We start from the raw sequence: 23,736 nt of genomic DNA, 5'->3' as shown, positions 1-23,736 counted from the left end.
AGGGCGAGAAATGTTCTTAGCATCAGGAGATGCTGCACATGAGCAGTTCCTCCCCCTGGGATTACTGGTTCAGTGAGCAAAACAGCAAGGGGCTGGGCCTCCTGAGGGCTGGCAGGGATACATGGGCCAAAGAGGAAGAGGGAGGGTAGAGAAGCATAACCAGGGAGAGAAATTGAAGACCAGGACACAAGACAAGCAGGGCACCTGTGGGGGCTACAGTGAGCTCTCAATGATCACCTGTAGTGGCAGCAAAAGAGGCAGGATCCCTGGGCATTTGTTCTGGTTTATTTGACAGGGACAGGGAGTTCAGACAGCAGGGAGGGTGACATTCCTGTTGACGTTCTTGTGCTAATGGTTTGATGTCGTTGCGCTTCGGATGTGGGCACAGTCTCGGATGGAAGGGTTCAGGGAGCAGGATGCACATCCCAGCCCACTCTCCCACTCACAGGATGCTCATGCAAACGTTCCCACAGAAGGCTGAACAGCATATGTTATTTGCTTCACACTTTTGGAAATATGAACAGTGGTGGATGCATAGATCTATGCTGGGTCGCTTCTCACAGATCTTGATTCCTGAAATGGTGCAGAAGCAGGGTCAATGAAACCATGCACCTACAGAGCACCCTTCTCAAGCTTGAAGTTCCTCCATGGCCCCAGAACCAAGGCCCCCCTGACCACTACAACTCTCCTGGATTCTTCAGGGAACTTCCTTCTGGCCCATCACCAATCCTAGTGTTTGGCAGTATCTTAAATTCTGTCTCCCTGCTCTGCATCTCACCCCAGTAGACCTCAATGCCTGGGTTTCCTGGACCCTCACCATACACTTGCATTCAGAACTCTGTCTCCCCATTAATCATGGTGAAGTCACTCCCATAGGAGTCACCTTAGTGAAGTTGCCCCCATAGAATCTACAATTTGACCCTGAGAGCTCAAAGAAGCCTGAGACATTTCCAAGCCCTCCCCTATTCTCCAGAATTTGCAGAGCCCAGACAAGAAGATGAACTTGCCTTTCATCCCTCCCTTTCCTCTCCTCACTGTCACTGTCCCTAGTGTCCCTTCCCACCACCACTCTCCTGGCTGCTTTGATGATACACTTAACTTTGCCCTGTATATCCCAACTTTTCATTGCTCTATGTCCTTTTTACCCTACACTTACACCCATTTCTACACCTACACCTACCCTCATAACCACTTCTAGATGTTTACTCCTCACAAGTGTGCATAAATCAAAGAATAATTGTCTTGCTTTCCCATTGGATTCTCAGTCCTGGTGCACCTTTCACTATGGGATGTACCATTTGTCTCTAAGTATTGGGAGCAAACAACAAAAGATGTAGGTTCCCCCTTCATTCCCATTACTAATCCCAAGGCCAGGAAAAGGGGTTGAAGGGCCATGGTTTGGTACAGTCCAGAGTCTGCACAGCATTGTGGCCAGAGCTGGATATGCAGAAAGGTTCCAACTTCTAGGTCCTACTCAGACTGGACACATCTCCTCCGTTCCCCCTACCCAACTCCCCCTCACCCATCCAGCAGCCCATCACCTACTCTGCATCCTCATCTTGTCATAGTATCCTCCCTGGGCCTGAAGCAGCAGCACACAGAGAACCAGGACAGGCAGCAGAGTCTGGGGTGCCATGACTCTGACCGGAACGTGAGCCCTAAGTTTGGCCAGGCAGTCACAGACTTCCCTGCAGAGCTGCCTGTGGAGAGGGAAGGAAAGAAAGAAGGAATGATCTTCAGCTCCTCGCTGGCTCCACTAGCCAAGTCAAGGCAGAGCAAGAGTCCTTGCTTCCTGCCTTTGCCTTCTCCTAGCCCTGTCCTTCTCCATACAGGATAGGGCTTCTGCAGGAATGATGCCTCTTCTCACATAACCAGTCCTGTGTTCTTGCTAACAGAGTTTTTCTTTTCTGAAAGGTACTATTTATTTCTGCTTTCTAGTTACAAAATGCTTTACAGAAAAAAAGAAAAGAAAAAATAGCATTTTTTAAAAGGTGCTTAGAATTAACCCATATTTTATTACATTCTCTTTTAGTTCTTCTGTAAACCATCTTTTATTTTCTCATTTTTGAATCAGCTATCTTTTGTTACCTACCTTCTGCCACCTTTATTTAGTCATGCAAATATTTACAATGTCATTATTTCTCAAAAAGAAGTGACATAAGTTTTTTTTTGGGGGGGTGAGGGTAGCTACAGATAGACACTCCAATTTCCATAGTTGTGAAGGCAGAAATCATATCATGAGCCCCTTTAAGAGGTGACTATTTGCATATAATGGATGTGTTCATTATAAATTCCTTTTTTTTCTTTTAGACAGAGTCTCACTCCACACCAGGCTGGAGTGCAGTGGCGTGATCTTGGCTCACTGAAACCTCCACCTTCTGAGTTCAAGCAATTCGCACCTCAGCCTCCTGAGTAGCTGGGATTACAGGCATGTGCCATCACACCCAGATAATTTTTGTATTTTTAGTAGAGATGGGTTTCCGCCATGTTGGTCAGGCTCATCTCGAGCTCCTGATCTCAATTGATCCACCCATCTCAACCTCCCAAAGTGTTGGGATTACAGGCATGAGCCACCACACTCGGCCTAATTATAAATTATTCTTAACAATTCATTACACAAAACCCTATATGATTGAGCTATATTTTTAATATTATTTTAAGTTCTGGGGTAAATGTGCAGGATGTGCAGGTTTGTTGCATGTGCCATGGGGGTTTGCTGCACCTATCAACCCATCACCCAGGTATCAAGCCCAGCATGCGTTAGCTATTTATCCTGATGCTCTCCCTCCGTTGACAGGCCCCAGGGTGTGTTGTTTCCCTCCCTGTGTCCATGTGTTCTCATTGTTCAGCTCCCACTTATAAGTGAGAACATGGAGTGTTTGGTTTTCTGTTCCTTCATTAGTTTACTGAGGATAATGGCTTCCAGTTCCAACCATGCCTCTGCAAAGAAAATGATCTCATTCCTTTTTATGGCCACATAGTATTCCATGGTGTATATTTACCACATTTTCTTTATCCAGTCTATCATTGATGGGCATTTGGGTTAATTTCATGTCTTTGCTATTGTGAATAGTGCTGCAATGAACATACGTATGCACGTGTCTTTATAACAGAATGATTCTATTCCTTTGGGTATATACCCAGTAATGGGGTTGCTGGGTCAAATGGTATTTCTGGTTCTAAATCTCTGAGGAATCATCACATTGTCTTCCACAATGGTTGAACTAATTTACATTCCTACCAACAGCGTGAAAGCATTCCTATTTCTCTACAACCTCACCAGCATCTGTAGTTTCTTGACTTTTTAATAACCTCCATTGTGACTGGCATGAGATGGTATCTCATCATGGTTTTGATTTGCATTACTCTGATGTTGAGCTTTTTTTCATGTTTATTGGCTGCATATATGTCTTCTTTTGAGAAGTGTCTGTTCGTGTCCTTTGCCCACTTTTTAATGGGATTGTTTGTTTTTTCTTATAAATTTAAGTTCCTTGTAGACTCAGGATACGAGACCTTTGTCAGGTGGATAGATTGCAAACATTTTCTCCCATTTTGTAGGTTGTCTGTTCACTCTGATGATAGTTTATTTTGCTGTACAGAAGCTCTTTAGTTTAATTAGATCCCATTTGTCAATTTCTGCTTTTGTTGCAATTGCTTTTGGTGATTTTGTCATGAAATCTTTGCCCATGCCTATGTCCTGAATGGTATTGCCCAGATTTTCTTCTAGAGTTTTTATAGTTTGGGGTTTTATATTTAAGCCTTTAATGTATCTTGAGTTAATTTTTGTATAAGGCATAAGGAAGAGACCCAGTTTCAATTTTCTGCATATGGCAAATAGTAGCAAAAAGAGCTGTGATTATTATATTAGAGTCAAACAAAATACACATTGTGTCAAATATTGTTAAAAGAACCAAAATCATGATTATATATTGATAAAGGGGCCAATTCATCAAAAAGATATAAAAATTACAAACATATACACACCAAGCAGTAGAGCTTCAAAATATACGAAGCAAACACTGACAGGATTGAACGGAGACATAGCACTACAGTAATAGTTGGAGAGTTCAATATCCCATCATGGCATAATAAGAAATATATTTGATCTTTGTCCCCAGTTCCTGGCACAAGGTTCCTAAAACTCTTGGAATTTCCTGAGTGATAGGTATGTCTTTTGTTATTCATAAGGAGCCCCTTTTGATTCCACCTGAGTTTCTGCTAATGAGGTTACTTGGAGTGGGGCCCCTAGGTAGCCTCAGGTTGGAGCTGGTCACCAGAAAGATCAAGTGATTAGAGGGTTGGAACTTTTAGACCCACCCACTCTCCTCCAGGAAGTTAAAGAAGGAAGGAGTTGAAGCTCTATAAAAACTCTTAAACAATAAGATTTGATGAGCTTCTGAATTGGTGAACATATCCATGTGCCAGAAGGGTGGCACACCCAACTCACAAGGACAGAAACTCCTATGCTTGGAATCCTTCTGAAGCTCACCCTACTTACTTCATCTGGTTATTCATTTGTATCCTTTATAATAAACTGATAAACTTTAAGTGTTTCCTGAGTTCTGTGAGCTGTTCCAGCAAATTATCAAACTTTCAGATGGGATTGTGGGAGCCCCTGATTTATAGCCAGTAGATCAAAAGTGCAGGAGGCCCAAGACTTGCAACTGGCACCTGAAGTTGGGAGTAGTCTTATGAAATCAGGCCTATAAGCTATGGGGTCTGCACTAACTTCAAGTAGTTAGTGTCAGAATTAAATTAAATTTTGGAACACCCAGTTGGTGTCCAGAGATAGGAGAATTGGTTGTTGGTGTTGGAAAGCATTCCAGGCCCTCTTTCAATAATGAATAGAATACGCAGACAGAAAAATCAATAAGGAAATAGGGTACTAAACAATACTATAAACCTAAGACAGACCTAAGACAAGAAGGGAATGCATGTTCTTCTCAAGCACATATGGAACATTCTCCAGGATAAACTACATGTTAGGCCACAAAACAAGCCTAAATAAATTTTAAAAGATTGAAATTATACAGGCCAGGCACGGTGGCTCACACCTGTAATCCCAGCACCTTGGGAGGCTGAGGCGGGTGGATCACAAGGTCAAGAGATGGAGACCATCCTGGCCAACATGGTGAAATCCTGTCTCTACTAAAAATACAAAAATTAGCCTGGTGTGGTGGCAGACGCCTGTAATCCCAGCTACTGGGGAGGCTGAGGCAGGAGAATCATTTGGAGGCAGCAGAATCACTTGAACTCAGGAGGCAGAGGTTGCAGTGAGCTGAGATCGCGCCACTGCACTCCAGCCTGGTGACAGAGCAAGACTCCGTCTCAAAGAAAAAAAAAAAAGATCGAAATTATACAAACTATCTTCTCCAGCCACAATGGAACAAAGCTGAAATCAATAAGAGAAGGAAAACTGGAAAATTCTCAAAAATGTGAAATTAATACACTCTTTAACAACCAATGAGTCAAAGAATAAATCACAACGGAAATTAGAAAACACTTTGAGTCAGGCATGTTGACTCACACCTGTAATCCCAGCACTTTGAGGGGCTGAGGTGGGTGGATCACTTGAGCCCAGGAATTCAAGACCAGCCTGGGCAACATAACAAGACCCTGTCTCTACAAAAAACTAACTGGGCATGGTGGTATGCACCTGTAGTCCCAATTACTTAGAAAAAAACTTTCGAACGAATGAAAGCAAAAACACAAAACACAATATACAAAAACTTATGAGATGTAGTAAAAGTAGTTCTCAGGGTAGAAAAATCTATAACTGTGAATACTTACATTAAAAAAGAAAGATCTCAGCCAGGCGCAGTGGCTCACGCCTGTAATCCCAGCACTTTGGGAGGCTGAGGCAGGTAGGCCATGAGGTCAGGAGATCGAGACCATCCTGGCTAACATGGTGAAACCCCATCTCTACTAAAAATACAAAAAATTAGCTGGGTGTGGTGGTACGAGCCTTGTAGTCCCAGCTACTCAGGAGTCTGAGGCAGGAGAATCACTTGAATCCAGGAGGCAGAGGTTGCAGTGAGCCGAGATCACGCCACTGCACCCCAGCCTAGGCGACAGAGTGAGATTCTGTCTCAAAAAAAAAAAAAAGATCTCAAATCAACAACCTAACTTTACATCATATGAAACTAGAAAGAGAAGAACAAACTACACCCAAAGCTAGCAGAAGGAAGGAAATAGTAAACATTTGAAAACAGACAAATGAAATAGGAAATACAAAACCAATAAAAAGAATCAACAAGACCAAAACTTGGTTTTTTTAAAATATCAATAAAATTGAAAATCTTTAGCTAGATTGACTAAGAAGAAAAGAGAAAAGACACAAATAACTAATATCAGAAATTAGAGTGGGACATCACCACCAACTTTACAGAACTAAAAAAAATTATAAGAGAATACTATAACAATTTTACACCAACAAATTAGATAACCTGGAGGAAATGGACAAATTCCTAGAAACTCACAAATCACCAAGACTGACTTGAGAAGGAATAGAAAATATTAACAGACCTATAGCAAATAAAGAGATAGAATCAATAATTTTTGAAAAACACACACAACTCTCTTCAACAAAGGAATGCCTAGGGCTAGATGACTTCACTGATAAAATCTATACTAAATTTTTTTTGATTAACACCAATCCTTCTCAAAGTTTTCCAATCTTAATTGATACAGACATTTCACAAAATTCACCACCCTTCTATGATTAAAAAAAATTCAGAAAACTAGGAAATAAAGGACTTCCTTAACATGATTAAAGGCACCTATAAAAAACTATATACAATGATCATTATACTCAATTGTGAAAGATCCAAATCTTTCTCCCAAGATCAGAAATAAGACAATGATGCATCTTTCACCACCGCTAGTCAACATTGTAACGGAGTTCTAACCAAAGCAATTAAGTAATAAAAAGAAATAAAAGTCATCCAAATTGGGAAGAAAGTAAAACTATCTCAGCTGTTTTTGTAAACACCAGCAATGAGCAATCCAAAAAGGAAATTAAGGAAACAATTTGATTTATAACAGGCTATGAAAGGATAGAATACCTAGAAGTAAATTTTACCATAGAGGTAAAAGACTTATATACCACAAAACACAGAACATTGCTGAAAGAAATTATAGAAGACCTCAAGAAATAGAAAGACATTCCATCTTTTTTTTTTTTTTTTGAGACAGGGTCTGGCTCTGTCACCCAGGCTGGAGTGCAGTGGCGTGATCTTGGCTCACTGCAACCTCCACCTCCCAGGTGCTGGGGCTGTAGGCGCATGCCACTACGCCCAGCTAATTTTTGTATTTTCTGTAGAGACAGGGTTTTGCCATGTTGCCCAGGCTGATCTCGAACTCCTGAGCTCAAGCAAACCACCTGCCTTGGCCTCTCAAAGTGCTGGGATTACAGGCGTGAGCCACCACACCTGGCCAACATCCCATATTCTGTATTGGAAGACTTAAAATTATTAAGACAGCATTACAATGCAATTCCAATCAAGTTCCAACAGAATTTTTTTTTTTTTTTTTTTTTTTTTTTTTGAGATGGAGTCTCGTTCTGTCACCCAGGCTGGAGTGCAGTGGCAGAAGCTCAGCACAATGCAACCTCCGCCTCCCAGGTTCAAGCAATTCTTCTGCTTCAGCCTCCCGAGTAGAGGGACTACCAGCATGCGCCACCACTCCTGGCTAATTTTTATATTTTTAGTAGAGATGGGGTTTCACTCTGTTGGCCAGGCTGGTCTCAAACTCCTGGCCTCAGGTGACCCACCTGCCTCGGCCTCCCAAAGTGCTGGGATTATAGGCGTGAGCCACCACGCCTGCCCAGATTTTTCTTTATTTGAGAAATAGAAAAGCTGATCCTTAAGTTACAAAACTGTAAGAGGCTTGAATAGCCAAAGCAATCTTGAAAAGGTAGAATTCACACTTCCTGATTCAAAAATAAGCCAATGATTTAAATATAAAAGCTACAAAATTATTAGAAGAAATATAGAAGTAAATCTTCATGACTTTGGATTGGGCAATGGATTCTTAGAAGAGACACCAAAAGCACAGTAACAAAAGAAAAAAAATCTGACTTCATCAAAGTTAAAAACTTTTGTGCTTCAAATGACTATCAAAAAAGTGAAAAGACAGCCTATGGAATGGGAGAAAATATTTGAAAAAATCATCTATCTGATAAGAGTATCCAGAATATATTAAAGAACTCTTACAATTCAAGGGAAAAAAAAAATCCCAATTACAAAATGGGCAAAGGACTTGAATATACATTTCTTCAAAGAAGATATAAAAATGACCAACAAGCACATGAAAATATGCTTAATATCAGCTGGGCACAGTGGCTCATGCTTATAAGCCTAGGACCTCAGGAGGCCAAGGCAGGTGGATTACCTGAGGTCAGGAGTTCAAGACCAGCTTCGCCAACATGGTGAAACCCCATTTTTACTAAAAATACAAAAATTTGTCAGGTGTGGTTGCGGGCGCCTGTAAACCCAGCTACTCGGGACGCTGAGGCAGGAGAATCTCTTGAACCCAGGAGGCGGAGGTTGCAGTGAGCTGAGATCACACCACTGCACTCCAGCTTGGGCAACAGAGTGAGAATCCATCAAAAAAAGAAGAAGAAGAGGAAGAGGAAGAGGAAGAAGAAGAAGAAGGAGAAGAAGGGGAAGAAGAAGGAGGAGAAGGAGAAGAAGGAGAAGAAGGAGAGGGAGAGGGAGAGGGAAATATGCTCAACATCATTAGTTATTAGGGAAATACAAATAAAAACCACGAGATACCACTTCACATTCTCTTGACTGGCTATAATTTTTAAAAAGGAAAATAATAAGTGTTGGCAAGCATGTGGAGAAATTGGAACCCTCATGCATTGCTGATAGAAGTATTAAATGGTTCAGCTGCTGTGGAAAGAGTTTGGAGTTTCCTCAAAAAAGTAAACATACAAAGTTAAACATATGACCCAGCAGTTCTACTCCCAAATATTTACCCAAATGAATTAAAAATATATACTCAAAAAAAATTCATCTACAAATGTTCATAGCTGCATTATTTGCAATTGCCAAAGCAAGGAAACAGCTGAAATGTCCATCAACAGATGAATGGATAAACATTTGTGATATATATATATACAATGGAGTATTATTCACCCATAAAATGGAATGAAGTACTGGTGCATGCTACATAGTAAATGAACCTCAAAAACTACAGAAATAACATTTCTCACCCAATTGTTTTGGCAAAAATTCAAAAGCATGACAACACGTTCTGTTAGTGAGACTGTAGGAAACATGCACACTCACATTGTTGGTGGCATTACAAAAAGGTATAATCTTTACAAAGTAGAAATTGGCAATATCTTGCCAAACTGTATGTGCATTTATCCTTTTTTTTTTTTTTCTTTTGAGACAAAGTCTAGCTCTATTGCCCAGGCTGGAGTGCAGTGGCTTGATCTTGGCTCACTGCAACCTCCGCCTCCCAGGTTCAAGCGATTCTTCTGCCTCGGCCTCCTGAGTAGCTGGGACTACAGGCGCTTGCCACCATGCTCGTCTAATTTTTTGTATTTTTAGTAGAGATGGGGTTTCACCATGTTGACCAGGCTGGTCTCAAACTCCTGACCTCATGATCTGCCCGCCTCAGCCTCCCAAGGGCTGGGATTACAGGCATGAGCCACTGCGCCCGGCCATGCATTTATCCTTTTAACCAACTATCACACTTTTAGAAATGTACTGATATTATACCTCCAACGATACAGAAAATTATGCAGCATTGTCCATTGCAGCCTTATTTATAATAGCAAAATCTTGGAAACTACCTAAATGCCTAAATATAGGAGACTGGCTATATGACTAAGGTGCATGTGCAAGGGATGTCAAATGCAGCCGTAATAGAGGAAAAATCGTTATGAACTACTGGAGAGCAGTTTTCAGGATATATTGTTAAATGAAAACAACAAGGTGCAAATGAGTATATTTGTGCAAGAAAAACAGAGTTGAGAGTTCAAGTAACTAATTATCTTAAATTAAGAATTTCCAGAGAATTGATAAAGAAGGGCTGCTACTCAGCACATCCTATGAAGTCAGCATAAACTTGCTACCAAACCAGGTAAGGACAATATGAGAGAGAAAAATTACAGGCCCAGTTCATTATGAACATAGATGTAAAATACCTCCAAAATAGCAAACTGAACCAAACAATATAAAAATGATAATATTTAATGATCACCTTATATTACCATAGAAATGGCTTAATGTTTGAAAACCTGAATGTTCAACGCATTAACAGATTAAAGGAGATAAAAATGTTATCATCTCAATATACATAGAAAAAAGCAATACACATAATCTGACATAAACTAATTTAAAATTTCTTGTTATATTAGGAATGAAAGAAAACTTTCTAAACCTGATAGAGGGTGCTTATGAGAAACTAAAGTGGAGACAGTTCTAAAAGAGAAAACAAGAAGTTTTCATTTTAAATCGGGTATCAGACAAAAATACACACTATCACCACTTACAGATGATGATGTACTCAAGGGCCTAGCCAGCACAGTGAGGCATTAAAAATGGCTTAAAGTTTGAAGAAGAAAACTATAACTGTTCTTATTTGGATATGATAAACACTGAAGAGAACACACAAAGAAACCATAATAAACCACGGGAGAATTTAGCAAGCTAACTAGCTACAGATTCATTGAAAGAGGAAAAGATCCAAGGTTTAAAGAGAGGAAAGCAAGTTTGAAATAGTATTTGTAGAGAGTGGGAACCCTGGCTTACTGAAGAAACTTAGTAAGACTACCAAACCCTTTTTGGTCTGGTGATGGTGCATCTATTGTGCTGTTTAGTAGCACAGTTGAATTATTTTCCCCCAGCAACAAATATCTGCCTAGGTTCAAGCTTCAATGAAATTGATGGTTGGATTCACTCAGGGCTGCAGTTTTTGTAGGCAGATTCAAACAAGGAGATTTAAATGACAGGTTCTGAATCCTACATTGATAGAAAGAAAAGTAATCACCTAGAGGGGAGGACTACAAAATAGGGAAGTGAAGAGTCAATGTTTGTTGGTTTCAGTGAGGTCAAATAATTGTTATGGTGGAGATTTTTGAGCCAGCTGGAAAGTTAACTTCTCTACATGAGCAGTAAACAAAAGGAATTAATTGAAAAGTTATGATACCATTTACAATTTCCTTTTAAAACTTCAAGCCTCAGACCAGGCATGGTGGCTCTCATCTGTAATCCTAGCACTTTGAGAGGCTGAGGAGGGTGGATCACCTGAGGTCAGGAGTCCAAGACTAGCCTGGATAACCCCAGTGAAACCCTGTCTCTACTGAAAATACAAAAATTAGCCGGACGTGGTGGTACACACCTGTAATCCCAGCGACTCAGGAATTGCTTGAACCCAGGAGGAGGAGGCTGCAGTGAGCTGAGATCGCACCACTGTACTCCAGCCTGTGTGACAGAGTGAGACTCCACCAAAAAAAAAAAAAAAAAATTCAATCCTCTGTGAATAAATATAACAAAGACATGTACAATTTCCACAGGGAAAAATTATTTAAAATGTTAAGGGATATGAATATATGAATAAGATCTAGATACAGATGAAAGAGATAGCAAGGTCAAGACTAGAAGGATAAAGGAGGATATGAAAACACTACATGGCCCTGGAGTGGGTGTGATTGGGAGGTGCTTGGATTTCTGCCCTGCCTGCTTTGATTGGAGTACACGGTGAAAGGCTAATCACACTGGGCCTCCACTTTGCCCTCTTTCCTTCTCTTCTCGTCACAGCAGTGCCTGGTCAAACCCAGCAATCCTTGGCCAGAACTTACTCACCCGTCCCACTGGCACCATGAAACCTGTGCTGCCTCTCCAGTTCCTGGTGGTGTTCTGCCTAGCACTGCAGCTGGTGCCTGGGAGTCCCAAGGAGCGTGCTCTGAGTAGGTGCTGGGTCTGGGCCCAAGGAGGGAAGTAACATTTGTGGACAGGAGAGGATCTGAGGGCTGACAGTCTGTCACACCTCTTGGAAAAATACAGTGTCATGTTCAAGGGCCCAAGCTTTATTATTGGCAAGATCTAGGTTTGAATCCCTGCTCTGTTGCTGAGTGACCTTGGGCCAAGTATCTGGGTCTTAGGTTTTTATCCTTATAATGAATACAATTATATGGGGATCATTGGAGGAGAACAGATAATGCATGCAGACATAGCTCACTCTTACTAAACCATGGTAAATGCTCAGTAATATTAAATGCTGTAAACGTGATCAGCTTCATCATCCAGTTTAGTCTTGCTGCCCATGGTTCCTTCATGGATGCTTGGATTCCCTTTTCAAGCGTTAAAACAGAGAGACAACAAAGTTGGTAGAACTCAAGCTGGAATCTACATAACCTTGGCCTTGAAGGATGTTTTGGGAAGGAAGGAAAGAAAGTTTTGCATTTTATTCCACATTTTCAAACTCCAGAGGTACTGCAGAATTACCGGCAATTAGCATCAATGGGACAGTGTAGAGTCCATCTCAGTAGCCACCACTGCCCAGCTCAACTCAAAAGAGCTCTAGCTATAGTAATGTTGACCTTAGCCAATACCAAGTGGGAAAAGAACTGTTATTCATCATATATCCACTTTTCTATGGGGAAAACATCTTTAGAATACTGGTGGCTCAGAAGAGGGATACGTGTGGTAGCTCATGTGTCTAGGGAGGCTAGATCCTGCTTTAGAAGTTTCAGAAAAGTCATGTAGGTTTGTAGGACTAAGAGGGACTGAGCAAGCTACAAGAAAATAGGAGTGCCCAGGGTAGAGTTAATTGAAGAATCAGAATTTGAGGAAAGGCACAAAGAGGCTTTCTAAAAGACTGGTAAGTGCTGTGAGTGAAGTTGGGACCAGATACCCAGAAGAGGGGTCAAGACTTGAAAAGGGTGACCTCTCTGAGATCTCTGGATCATGGTGTCTATCCCTAAACTGCTCTATTGAGCCCCAAGCTCTTCAAAGTGTGGACTAGTTCCAATTTCTTGCAGTGCCCCAGTGAGCTACAGAAGAGCTGAGAGGCCAGGGGTGAGTACTAGTTATTGGTCTCTGTTAAATTGTCAACAGCTTGGACCTCAGCTTATTTTACCCCAATTCTGGTGCCATTTGCTTCTACAGTTATAGTCATGACCTCTTTCTTCATTCATTCCTTTCAAACCATCATAATATCCTATAGATTTCCTTCTAATTACAAATATTTGCAGAGCAATAGACCCACAGATGGGCAATAGAATGCCCCACTTTTGACTTTTGCCCCCAAAGAAAGGGAGAGTCACAAGGTACAAAAATTAGGACCTGGAAGGGCTTGGGGAAAGGGGTTAATGGGGCCCATCCTTAGAGTCCAGGAATAGAAAGGAGACTGTGGGTTGTGGCCTTAGGAAAGAATCTCCCAGGGCAGGTAGGTCTTAGCTTTGAACTGAAATACTTGGGGGTAAGGGAGGAAATAGGAAGTAAACATAAAGATGCTTATTCTTCTCTAACAGTAGAAAGTGGGGCATCCTGGTGCTCTGGCCTCCTGACTGAGAGACACCAAGGAAGAAAAAGAAGCTGAATATTTGAACCCCATTCTGAAATCCCCACCCTTCTTACCATGAAAGAAATCATTCTCAGAACTTACTTGTGAATTGGGACCCAGCTCTCTGATCCAGTACCTTCAGTTTAGTGCTTGGTCTTCATCCTTTACCAAAACTTACCTTTCACTCATTATTCCTATACACAAATAACCCACATTAGGTTAACCCCAGGGTAAACTATGTTGTTACCAAGAAGCTCTACAACTTGCTCAAGAACACACAATGAGTCAGTACAGAACGAATGTACAAACCTCTTTCTTGTTCACCACATACACCATTAATACCCTTGATATCGATCCAACCATAGTCAATGGGGACTTGGCATCTGAACTACAAGGATGGTGAATGACCAGTGGGTGCAGGGTTCTACCGAACTCTATTCTTGATCAAAAAATATCCATGCCCTGCTTCCCTGCTCAGAACTCAGACGAAGGCAGCAGCTGAGGACAAACCTGATGCCACCACCCTGGAACCACGCAAGGCAGATGAGGGTGGCAGGTTTCCTGGCAGTTCCCTGGGCTTTCTGAGTTCTGAACATTACTCCAGCCTGTTGGTGAGGCCCTTCTCTTACTTGTTCTGTGTTCCAGAGTATATCTTGGAACCTCCACCCTGCATATCAGCGCCTGAAAACTGTACTCAACTGTGTACAATGCAGGAAGATTGCCAGAAAGGATTTCAGTGCTGTTCATCCTTCTGTGGGATAGTCTGTTCATCAGATACACTTCAAAAGCGCAAGAGGTAAGAGATATCTCATATCCAGGCCTGATCCTAGAGCTGCTGGTGGGAGCCCAGCAGAAGAGTCTCTTACCAGCAACTGTGCTGGATCTCTCCTTTCTTTTTTCTTGGTGGCCATGTTGCCAACATGCCAAGGGCAATTTCCATAAAAGTCCTGATTAGAAAAGCCCTCCTCCCCTCCCAATCACCACATCCCATCACCACATCCATGAATCTCTGTCTCTGCCTCTCTGAATTCACCCACAAATCCCTTTATCCACAGACCTTCCCCCGACCCAGAATCCACCCTTATCCCAGGGACACTCTACCTGCAGGTGTAACCAAAATCCCAAAGCAAAATTTGTCCTACACTTTTGCTTGCCCTCCTTTCACAAGACACCATCCTTTGGCCACCAGTGTTCTTGGGCTCTGGAGATCCAGCCCAAAGGAAGTTTTGGTTAATTGTACAGACATTAACACTAGCCGCAAGCCTGCTCAATGGAGTGTGCTCCCAGGGCACAGAAAGAACATAGGGTGCTGATGAGACATGGGTTTCTAATCCCATCTTGCAACTATGTCTTTCTATGACCTTGAGTAAGACAATTCCTTCTTTTTTACTTTCTTTTTCTCATGAGTAAAATAAGGACTCTTGTTTTTTCCTGCTTTGCAAGGCCCAAATGAAATTTCAAAAGACCCACAGTGAAAGACTCAACCAATGAGCCTCTTGAGGGAAGCCTGGCAGTCTTGTTCCCTGCTGTATTCCCTACCATGAGCAGAATACCCAGCATATGAGATAATGTGCAGAGTGATTAAGCATGGGCTCAAAGCCAAACACCTGCGCTCAAATCCTGGCTCTACCACTTCTTAGATAAGTGACCTTAGACAAGCTAATGAACCTCTCTCTGGGCATCAACTTCCTCATCTTTAAGACTGGAATAATAATAGTGAGGTTAAAATAGACAATCCACGTAAGCTTTAAAACATTACTTGCCAACATAATTGCTGTGAATGCTGGCGATTAGGCAACCACTTCTTTTTGAAGAGACTAGCCCTTGCAATTAAATTCCACATCTTTCAATGTTCTACGTTGGAATGCAGAAGTATATATATAACTCTTTGGTGTCATTGAGTTTTTTGAGGTTCTGCATTCCCTATAGCGAGAGAACTGAGATTCATGGTTTAATGTTAATGGTGGAAGTAATTGAAAGAAAAAAATATATCTCTAAAAATAAGACTTCACCAGTTAATATTTGAAAATATTTTTCTTCTACAGATACAAACCCAAGGGCTCAGAAGTCATCATGCCTACCAACTGAGGCATATTTCCTAGCGCATTTTGTAAGTAGAGGGATTTGGTCTGGCCTTCCTCGTGTGAGATTCCCAGGGATGCTCACTTTCTTCCTGTACTCTCACCAGGGGCACCACATTCCCACAAGATCAGAATGACCTCTCATTACCTGATTGCCTCCTCCTCCATCATTCCCCTCCAAGGGCTATCTTTGCACTCCCTGAAGGGGGCAGGGTGCAGTCCAGCATGAATTCTGCAACACAGAGCAACATAAGGAACCAAGTCATAGCCCAGGGGGAACCCAGGGCACTCAGATCTGAGGCTTTGTCAGGGAACAAGCTCTTCCAGCCTCCGGGTTAACAGCACCCTGGGCAAGGACTCAAGCTGAGCCCTTCACGCTCTGAGATTTTGGTCTGCTCACTGTACCTCTCTGAGACAGTCACCTCCCTCATTGAAAGATGAAGAAAACATCCATGCCTTGGGGTATTGGGAGGACAACACAAGGTCATGTAGACGGAAGAACTTGGTCTCTGCAAAGGTAGAAACTGTCAGCAACTCACTTACAAGGTCACTCATTCTGGGTTCCAGTTTTTTCTCTGAAAAAAGAGGGAGTGGGCCGGACGCAGTGGCTCACACCTGTAATCCCAGCACTTTAGGAGGCTGAGGTGGGCGGATCACGAAGTCAGGAGGTCGAGACCAGCCTGACCAACATGGTGAAACCCCGTCTCTACTGAAAATACAAAAATTAGTCGGGCATGATGGTGCGCACCTGGAATCCCAGCTACTCAGGAGGCTGAGGCAAGAGAATTGCTTGAACCCAGGAGGTGGAGGTTGCTGTGGGCCAAGAGCGTGCCATTGCACTCCAGCCTGGGCAACAGAGTGAGACTCCATCTCAAAAAAAAAAGAGGGAGTGGGAATCATCTTTATTATTTTACTGATGCTTCAAGAATAGTGAACAAAATGGAGTCCTGTGGAATTCCACCACCAAAAAAAAGATAGTATTCATAAGTTGGTGGATTTTGTTTCAGAGTATTTGAAAGAAAAAATTAGAAGTTTAGGGTCTTCTAATGGGCCTTCTGATGTCTCCAGATGTTCCAAATTAGAATGGTGGTCTTTCATCTTAGTCCTTTAATTAACCCTGTACAAAGGAACGTGATAAATAGTAGCAGGTGGAGGCCAGTGGAGCAGTTTAGGCGCATGAGCACTTGCCCAGGCTCTAGTGAGCCCACCATGCTGCTGATGAGCTCCTACTCATGCTTCAAGGTTCCTATTAAATTAAACACTCCATAGAAACTTCACCGGTTCACTCCAGACAGAATTAGTCCCTCTCTTTGTCTTTTGCAGTGCCCTATCTTTGTCCTACCATAACCTTATCAGACTTTCTTATAATTGTTCAAGTTAGCATTTTTTTTGTTTAGAGTATGAGTCCCATAAAAGCAGAAACTGTGTCTGACTTCTTTGCCATGGAACCCTGGCACCTAGCGCCAGGCCTTGCACATAGTAAGGATACAATTCAGACTTTTCAAATAGGGATGAGAAGAGGCTGACAAAAAGTAGATCAATTCTAACATTTGATGAGTTTTTCCTACAAAGAAAATCTTCACTGAACAGTCCAAAGTCCCTCAAATATCAGCTGCCTACTATTTTCTTAAAACTATATTTACTTATGAAAACTTATAATATGCTAAAAAAGCAAAAAAAGAAAGCCCGATGGTATCCATTCACATGGGGTAATATCTCTGTACTATGGTCAAGGGTCCTAGCTACTCTGGGACACAGTCCAGCTCTGGCCTGCTGACCTGGTGACGCTGGGCATCTCCTAAGTCCTCGGAACCCCAATGTTTCCATCTGTAAAATGCAGATGGAAAATATCTAACCCTTAGCTGTGTCATCAAGATGAAATAAAAGGACACATGCAAAGCACATATAAGACTGCTGGCAGAGAATATAAGAAGAACGTATTATTATCCACATCTTGTCAATTCTTCCTTTATCCAAAATTCCTGTTTTATAAAGGGATCACAGTGTACTTTCTACCTTAAACTCCAGTTGTTTGGTTGGTTGCTTTTTAATTTCTCTGAGTCAGTGATCAGTGAACATTGCACTTGTTTTAAGTTAACGCAGTATTCACTGATCTTCAAAATATCTTCTTAAGAGAGAACAAGGTAAAAAGTACTGCATCGAAATAATGTGATTAAATCTCATGACGAAAGATAGGCTAATTTAACAGAGATCTGAATTCCTCTACTAAATTTCCAGTCAGTGACTATGGAAGACTTTGCTTCTCTCTGCAAATCCTCTATGAATGTTACCAACCTGGAAATGTGTGGTCACCTAGTGCCACAATTCTACTTTTCTTCCAATTGCAGCCCTTCTAAATGAACTTTTCCCAAGATAAAATTATCTTGTCCATATCTTGCTCTTCTCTTCAATGACACCATTCTAATCTGACTCACTCCCTAGTGACCCCTGGTCCAGGGCAGGAAATACTGTTCAGAAAATCTATAGACTCTTTTACTACCAGAAACTGACCATATGTGGTTCAAATTGACCTGAGTGAGGAAGGTCTCTTACATACAGGTTGGCTATCACTGTTTCAATAATCTGAGTTTGATCTATCCAATACTGTAGGCACTGGTCACAAGAGGCTATTTAAATGTTAATTCATATGAATTACAATAAAATAAAATATTCAATCAGTTCCTTAGCCTTACTTTCCATTTCAAGTGTTGAATAACCACATGTGGTTAGTAGCTACCATATTGCACATTATAAACATGGAACACAGAAAGTTCTAATGGAAAGCATTGCTTTAAGCTACACAAAGCTGATGGCTAAAAAATGATGGCTAATTAAAGGTCATCATGACAGAGGGCACCCTCTATGACAGCCTCATGTTAGACTCCAGGAAAAGTTTCTGGGGGCTATTTATTTAAGGAGTTCCTAAGCATAGCCTGACAAGAGACAATTCAATGACAGTAATTCTCTAGAGACCCAACATGATATCACCCGTGGATGTTTAAAGAATCCAGAAGAACAAGTGGACTAATTATGTTTCCTTCCCCACAGGCCTCTACAAAGTTTTTTCTTGGTCCACCTTTAGGAAAGTATTGAGAAGCAAGAAATTGGAGGCCCAATATCTAACTTGCAAATCATTTTTTAGCTTGGCAATAAAGGCTAATCTACCATAAAACTCTTGAAGCTTAAACTTTAGGTCAACACTTGCAAGAGCCCCTTCCAAAGCTCAGCACACTTTCCTCCTGGAATGAGGAGAGGAAGCAGGAACCCCACTTTGGCATAGAGATAAACAGCACTGTTCCAGTCCAGGGATGCTATCTGTGCCCTGGTGGTGGTCTTAAGGACCTATCACATCAATATCTGGACAACCCTCACTGATTACGTGTCCTTGGTTCCACTCATCAGGCTAATTGATCCCAAATTTAACCTCAGGGAGAAATATCAACCAGACACTGCACAGCAACCTCCTTGGGGCCAGCCTTCAAGGCTTCATGGCCATATCATGAACCCAGGACAGACACAGTGGGGGTGGTGAGGACCTGATAAAGATGGATCAGTGACTAAGAGGCTGCAATAAGGTGTCATGAAATCAAAATCAAAGGGCTAGAACTCTCCAAGGTCTTGTCCCAGGCACGTAGCACCACCTGAGCCAGAAACTGCAGAGGACATGACAGATGTGGCATTACTGATAAGTTATGGGAATGGAAATAATCTTTCCTAAACTACCAATCATAACTTTAAATTTTTGATCAACCATGCTAGAGCAAAGACTGAATTATCCTTCTGTTCTCTCTATAGAAATGATATAAAAATTATAGTCATAAGAAGAGACAATCAAAAATAATTAGCCACAAAATATTAAAAAGGTATTATGAAGGTATTTAAAATAATAATAATAAAGCGTGTTATTTTTCTGGGATTCATGATATTTAATGTGTTCATAAGCTTTTGTAAGTTTGTAACTTGTTGCAATTTATTTTTCATTTCAAATAAATATTCACTTATGTGCCTAATTTTGCGTTAGTAGTTCTGCATTATTTTTCTAAAACAAGATATCCATAATTATACAAGCATCAAGTTCCACAAAGCCTGGGCCTTTCTCTGCTTGGCTCCTTTACTTCACCTCTATACCAGTGAGCCTTGTGTTCCTCATTAGGAAAACAGCATAAGCAATTGTTCTTCATTTTGACAAGACTATACAAAAAGATCAAATGATATAATATGCATAAAAATATGTTGTACGCACTGTGACAGAAATATGAATGGTTATGATTATTGTTAACATTTTGAGGACTTACTGTGAAGGGTGAGACATAAGGAATGGCATTAAGGAAGAAGAAAAATGGATTATCACCCCTTCATCAGTGAATATAATCTATACACCATGACTTTTCACTTAACCATAGTTGTGCTACTATGGCCAGTCATCTAAATTCTTCAAAACTTGAATTTTTCATGCTTAAAATAGAGATAACACCACTTACCTTACATAATTTGTGACACTAAGTTCTTGATTGTAGTCTGGTGGTTGGGAGGCTTAAGTAACCAGTAACTCAGCAGTATGAACTTGCTTTGAAGGTAACATGGCCGGACTGGAAAGTACCTGACACATAACCATACAGGACAGGCTGACCCTCCAGGATGAAATCTTGAAGGGATGCTTCAGCCAACCATGAGTTTATTTAGTTTATTAAGAACAAGTGACAGGCATGGGGAATGTTGGAAAAGATGCTCTAATAGGTAGGTCCAACTCTTCCCCAGGGGAGTGAATAAAGATGAAAAGCTAAGAGACAAGAATGTGGCCACAATGAAGCCAGAATAAAACTGGTCAAAAAATAACGATGCTTATGGATATCTTGCAAATTCTTGCTGGGAGTTATCTTCTAAGTCCATCCCAGCAGAGATGGTGAAAGATCAGTAGTTCAGTAGGGGCTATACCAAGTCAATAAGGAGGCTTGGGAGACACAATGAAAGAAGAGTCACCTTTTCTTGCTGTCACCTGGGAAGAAGATAAATATGAATAATATGAAGACTGTGGCCCTCTGGAGAGCACCCCTGTCACTCTGTCATTGTCTCCTTTAAGTGCTTAGTCAACAATGCAACATAATTTTAGGTTTGCTGGGAAAGGTGGGTTTGGCTGTGTTAGGAATGGAATTTACAATTTTGAAGGTGAAATCTTGTTTGTTCATGGGTTCTGCTTTCCAGGCTCAGAGTCAAGACTCATATACAAGTTTTGAGGACAAAACTTTGTTTAATTCGTCTCTATATACCCAACATTGAGAATAGTTACTGAAATATAGTAGGAGCTCAATAAGTAAGTACCTCTTAATGAGGGGAGAAAGGATAAAATGCTAAAATATTGAGGCAGGAGAATTGTTTGACTCTCAGGAGGATGCAGTGAGCTGAGATCATGCTGCTTCACTCCAGCCTGGATGAAAGAGTAAAACTCTGTCTCAAAAAGGAAAAAAAGAAAGAAAGAAAGAAAAGAAAAGCACTTGAGAAAAATTCAACATTTTTTTCATAGTAAAAACTCTCAACAAATTAGGTATACAAGCCATGTACCTCCATATAATAAAGGACGTATATAACAAGCCCATAGCTAACATCATACTCAATAATGAAAAGCTAAAAGCTTTGCCTCTAAGATCAGGAATAAGACAAGGATGCCCACTCTCACCACTTCTATTCAACAAAATACTTGAAATCCTATCCAGAACAATTAGGCAACAAAAAGAAATAAAAGGCATCCAAGTATGAAAGGAGAAGGAAACAGAGATAATAGGAAAATTGTCTCTGTTTACAGATGGCATCTTATGTGTATAAAACTCTAAAGACTCAATAACAAAAATATCTGTTGGAACTAATAAACAAATTCAATAAAGGTGAAGGATAAAATAATCAATACACAAAAATTAGTTGAATTTCTCTACACTAACTGTAAACTATCCATAAAAGAAATCAAGAAAAATAATCCCATTTACAATAGCATCAAAAAGAATAAAATAGAAGTAAATATAACCAAAGAGATGAAGGATCTGTACACTAAAAACTACAGAATATTGATAAAAGAAATTATAGATGAGACACAAAAAATGAAAAGATATCCCATGTTCATGTGTTGGAAAAATTAATATTGTTAAAATGTTCATAATGCCCAAATTACTCTACAGATTCAATGCAATATCTATCAAAATTCCAATGATATTTTTCACAGAAATAGAAAAAATAATCCTAAAATTCATGTGAGCTACAAAAGACACTGAATAGCTAAAGAAATTCTGAGCAAAAAGAACAAAGCTGGAAGCATCACACTTCCTGATTTTAAACTATATTGCAAAACTACAGTAATCCAAAAAGTATGGTACTAGCATAAAAAACAGACACATATGGCAATGAAACAGAATACAGAGCCCAGAATTAAACCCATGCAGATATAGTCAACTAACTTCCAGCAAAGGCACCAAGAATATACAACAGGGAAAGGATAATCTCTTCAGTAAATGATATTGGGAAAACTCACACCATACACAAAAATCAATTCAAAATAGATGAAAGCCTTAAACATAAGACTTGAAACTGTAAAACTCTTAGAAGAAAACAGGGACAAAGTTCCATTGGTCTGGACAATGATTTTTTTAATTTGAAACCAAAAGCACAAGAAACAAAAACACAAATAAACAAGGGGGACTACACTTTCTGCACAGCAAAGGAAACAATCAACAAAATGAGAATGCAACCTATGGAATGGAGAAAATCTTTGTAAAAAATGCATTTGATAACAGTTAATATGCAAAATATATAAGGAACTCCTACAACTCAATAACAAAAAAAAACACAATTAAAAAATAGTAAAAGGCCCTGAATAGACATTTTTTCAAAGACATACTAATGGCCAACAAGTCTATGAAAAGATGTTCAACATCATTAATCATTAGGAAAATGCAAATAAAAACCATATGAGCTATCATATCACACTTGCCAGGTGCCTATTATCAAAAAGTCGAAAGATAAGTGTTGGCAAAGATGTGGAGAAAAGGAAACCCTTGCACACCGTTAGTGGGAATTCAAAATGGTGCAGCCACTATGGAAAACAGAGTGAATGTTCCTTTTAAAATTAAAAATAGAACTACCATATGATCCACTGATCCCACTTTTGAATATTTATTCAAAATTATTAAAATTAGGATCTCAAAGAGATATTAGCACTTAGCACTTCTATGTTCATTGCAGCACTAGTCAAGATGTGAAAACAATCTTATTACATTGACAGATGAAGGCATTTTTTGAAATGTAGTATATGCATACATTGGAATACTATTCAGCCTTTAAAAAAGGAAATTCTGTAACATGTTACAACATAGATGAACCTTGAGGACATTATGCTAAGTGAAAAAAGCCAGTCACAGGAAGATAAATACTTCATGACTCCACTTATAAGAAGAATCTAAAGCAGTAAAATTTATAGAATCAACAGTGAAACAGTGGTTGTCAGGGCCTGGGTGGAGGTGAAATGGGTAATTAGCAGTTAACAGGCATAAAGTTTCAGTCAAGCAAAAGAAATAAGTTCTAGGGATCTAGTATACAACACAGTACCTATAGTCAACAAAAACATACTATACACTTAAAAATATGTTAAAACAGTAGACTTCATGTTAAGTGCTTTTACCACAATAAAATAAAATTTGAAAAAAGAAAGAATAGGGGCTGGGCACAGTGGCTCACGCCTGTAATCCCAGCACTCTGGGAGGCCGAGGCAGGCAGATCATGAGGTCAGGAGTTCAAGACCAACTTGGCCAACATAGTGAAACCCTGTCTCTACTAAAAATACAAAAATTAGCCAGGCATGGTGGCGCACACCTATAATCCCAACTACTCAGGAGGCTGAGGCAGGAAAATTGCTTGAACCCAGGGGGCAGAGGTTGCAGTGAGCCAAGATCATGCCACTGCACTCCAGCCTGGACAACAGAGCGAGACTCCATTTCAAAAAAAAAAAAAAAAAAGAAGAAGGAATAGGAAGCCATTAAACAAGTTTACTAAGTAGAAACAATCTCCTAAAACAGAAAACACCAAGTCCACACAATTTTCAGAAAAGTTCAATCAAATAGATCATTTCAATCTTATATGAAATCATCCA

At 40.4% G+C, this 23,736-nt stretch overlaps 2 protein-coding genes across 2 annotated transcripts; one reads left to right on the top strand and one right to left on the bottom strand.

The window, feature by feature from the left end:
• Window positions 1-274: 274 nt before the first annotated feature.
• Window positions 275-1,690, bottom strand: WFDC10B (WAP four-disulfide core domain 10B). The gene is made up of 2 exons (XM_011983806.1): window positions 1,546-1,690; window positions 275-573 (listed from the first exon to the last, which is right to left on the bottom strand). Exons 1-2 carry the CDS (start codon window positions 1,634-1,636, stop codon window positions 443-445), a joined length of 222 nt encoding a protein of 73 aa, XP_011839196.1. The 5' UTR covers window positions 1,637-1,690; the 3' UTR covers window positions 275-442.
• Window positions 1,691-11,736: 10,046 nt separating this feature from the next.
• WFDC13 (WAP four-disulfide core domain 13) lies at window positions 11,737-19,615 on the top strand. Its single transcript, XM_011983807.1, has 4 exons — window positions 11,737-11,926; window positions 14,170-14,320; window positions 15,570-15,634; window positions 18,654-19,615. The coding sequence occupies exons 1-3, from the start codon at window positions 11,839-11,841 to the stop codon at window positions 15,610-15,612; spliced, it is 282 nt and encodes a 93-aa protein (XP_011839197.1). The 5' UTR covers window positions 11,737-11,838; the 3' UTR covers window positions 15,613-15,634; window positions 18,654-19,615.
• The last annotated feature ends 4,121 nt before the right edge of the window (window positions 19,616-23,736 follow it).

The sequence above is a fragment of the Mandrillus leucophaeus genome, unplaced genomic scaffold (genome assembly GCF_000951045.1).
Source record: "Mandrillus leucophaeus isolate KB7577 unplaced genomic scaffold, Mleu.le_1.0 Scaffold255, whole genome shotgun sequence".
Taxonomy (NCBI): domain Eukaryota; kingdom Metazoa; phylum Chordata; class Mammalia; order Primates; family Cercopithecidae; genus Mandrillus; species Mandrillus leucophaeus.
This window is presented reverse-complemented; position numbering and strand designations above follow the sequence as displayed.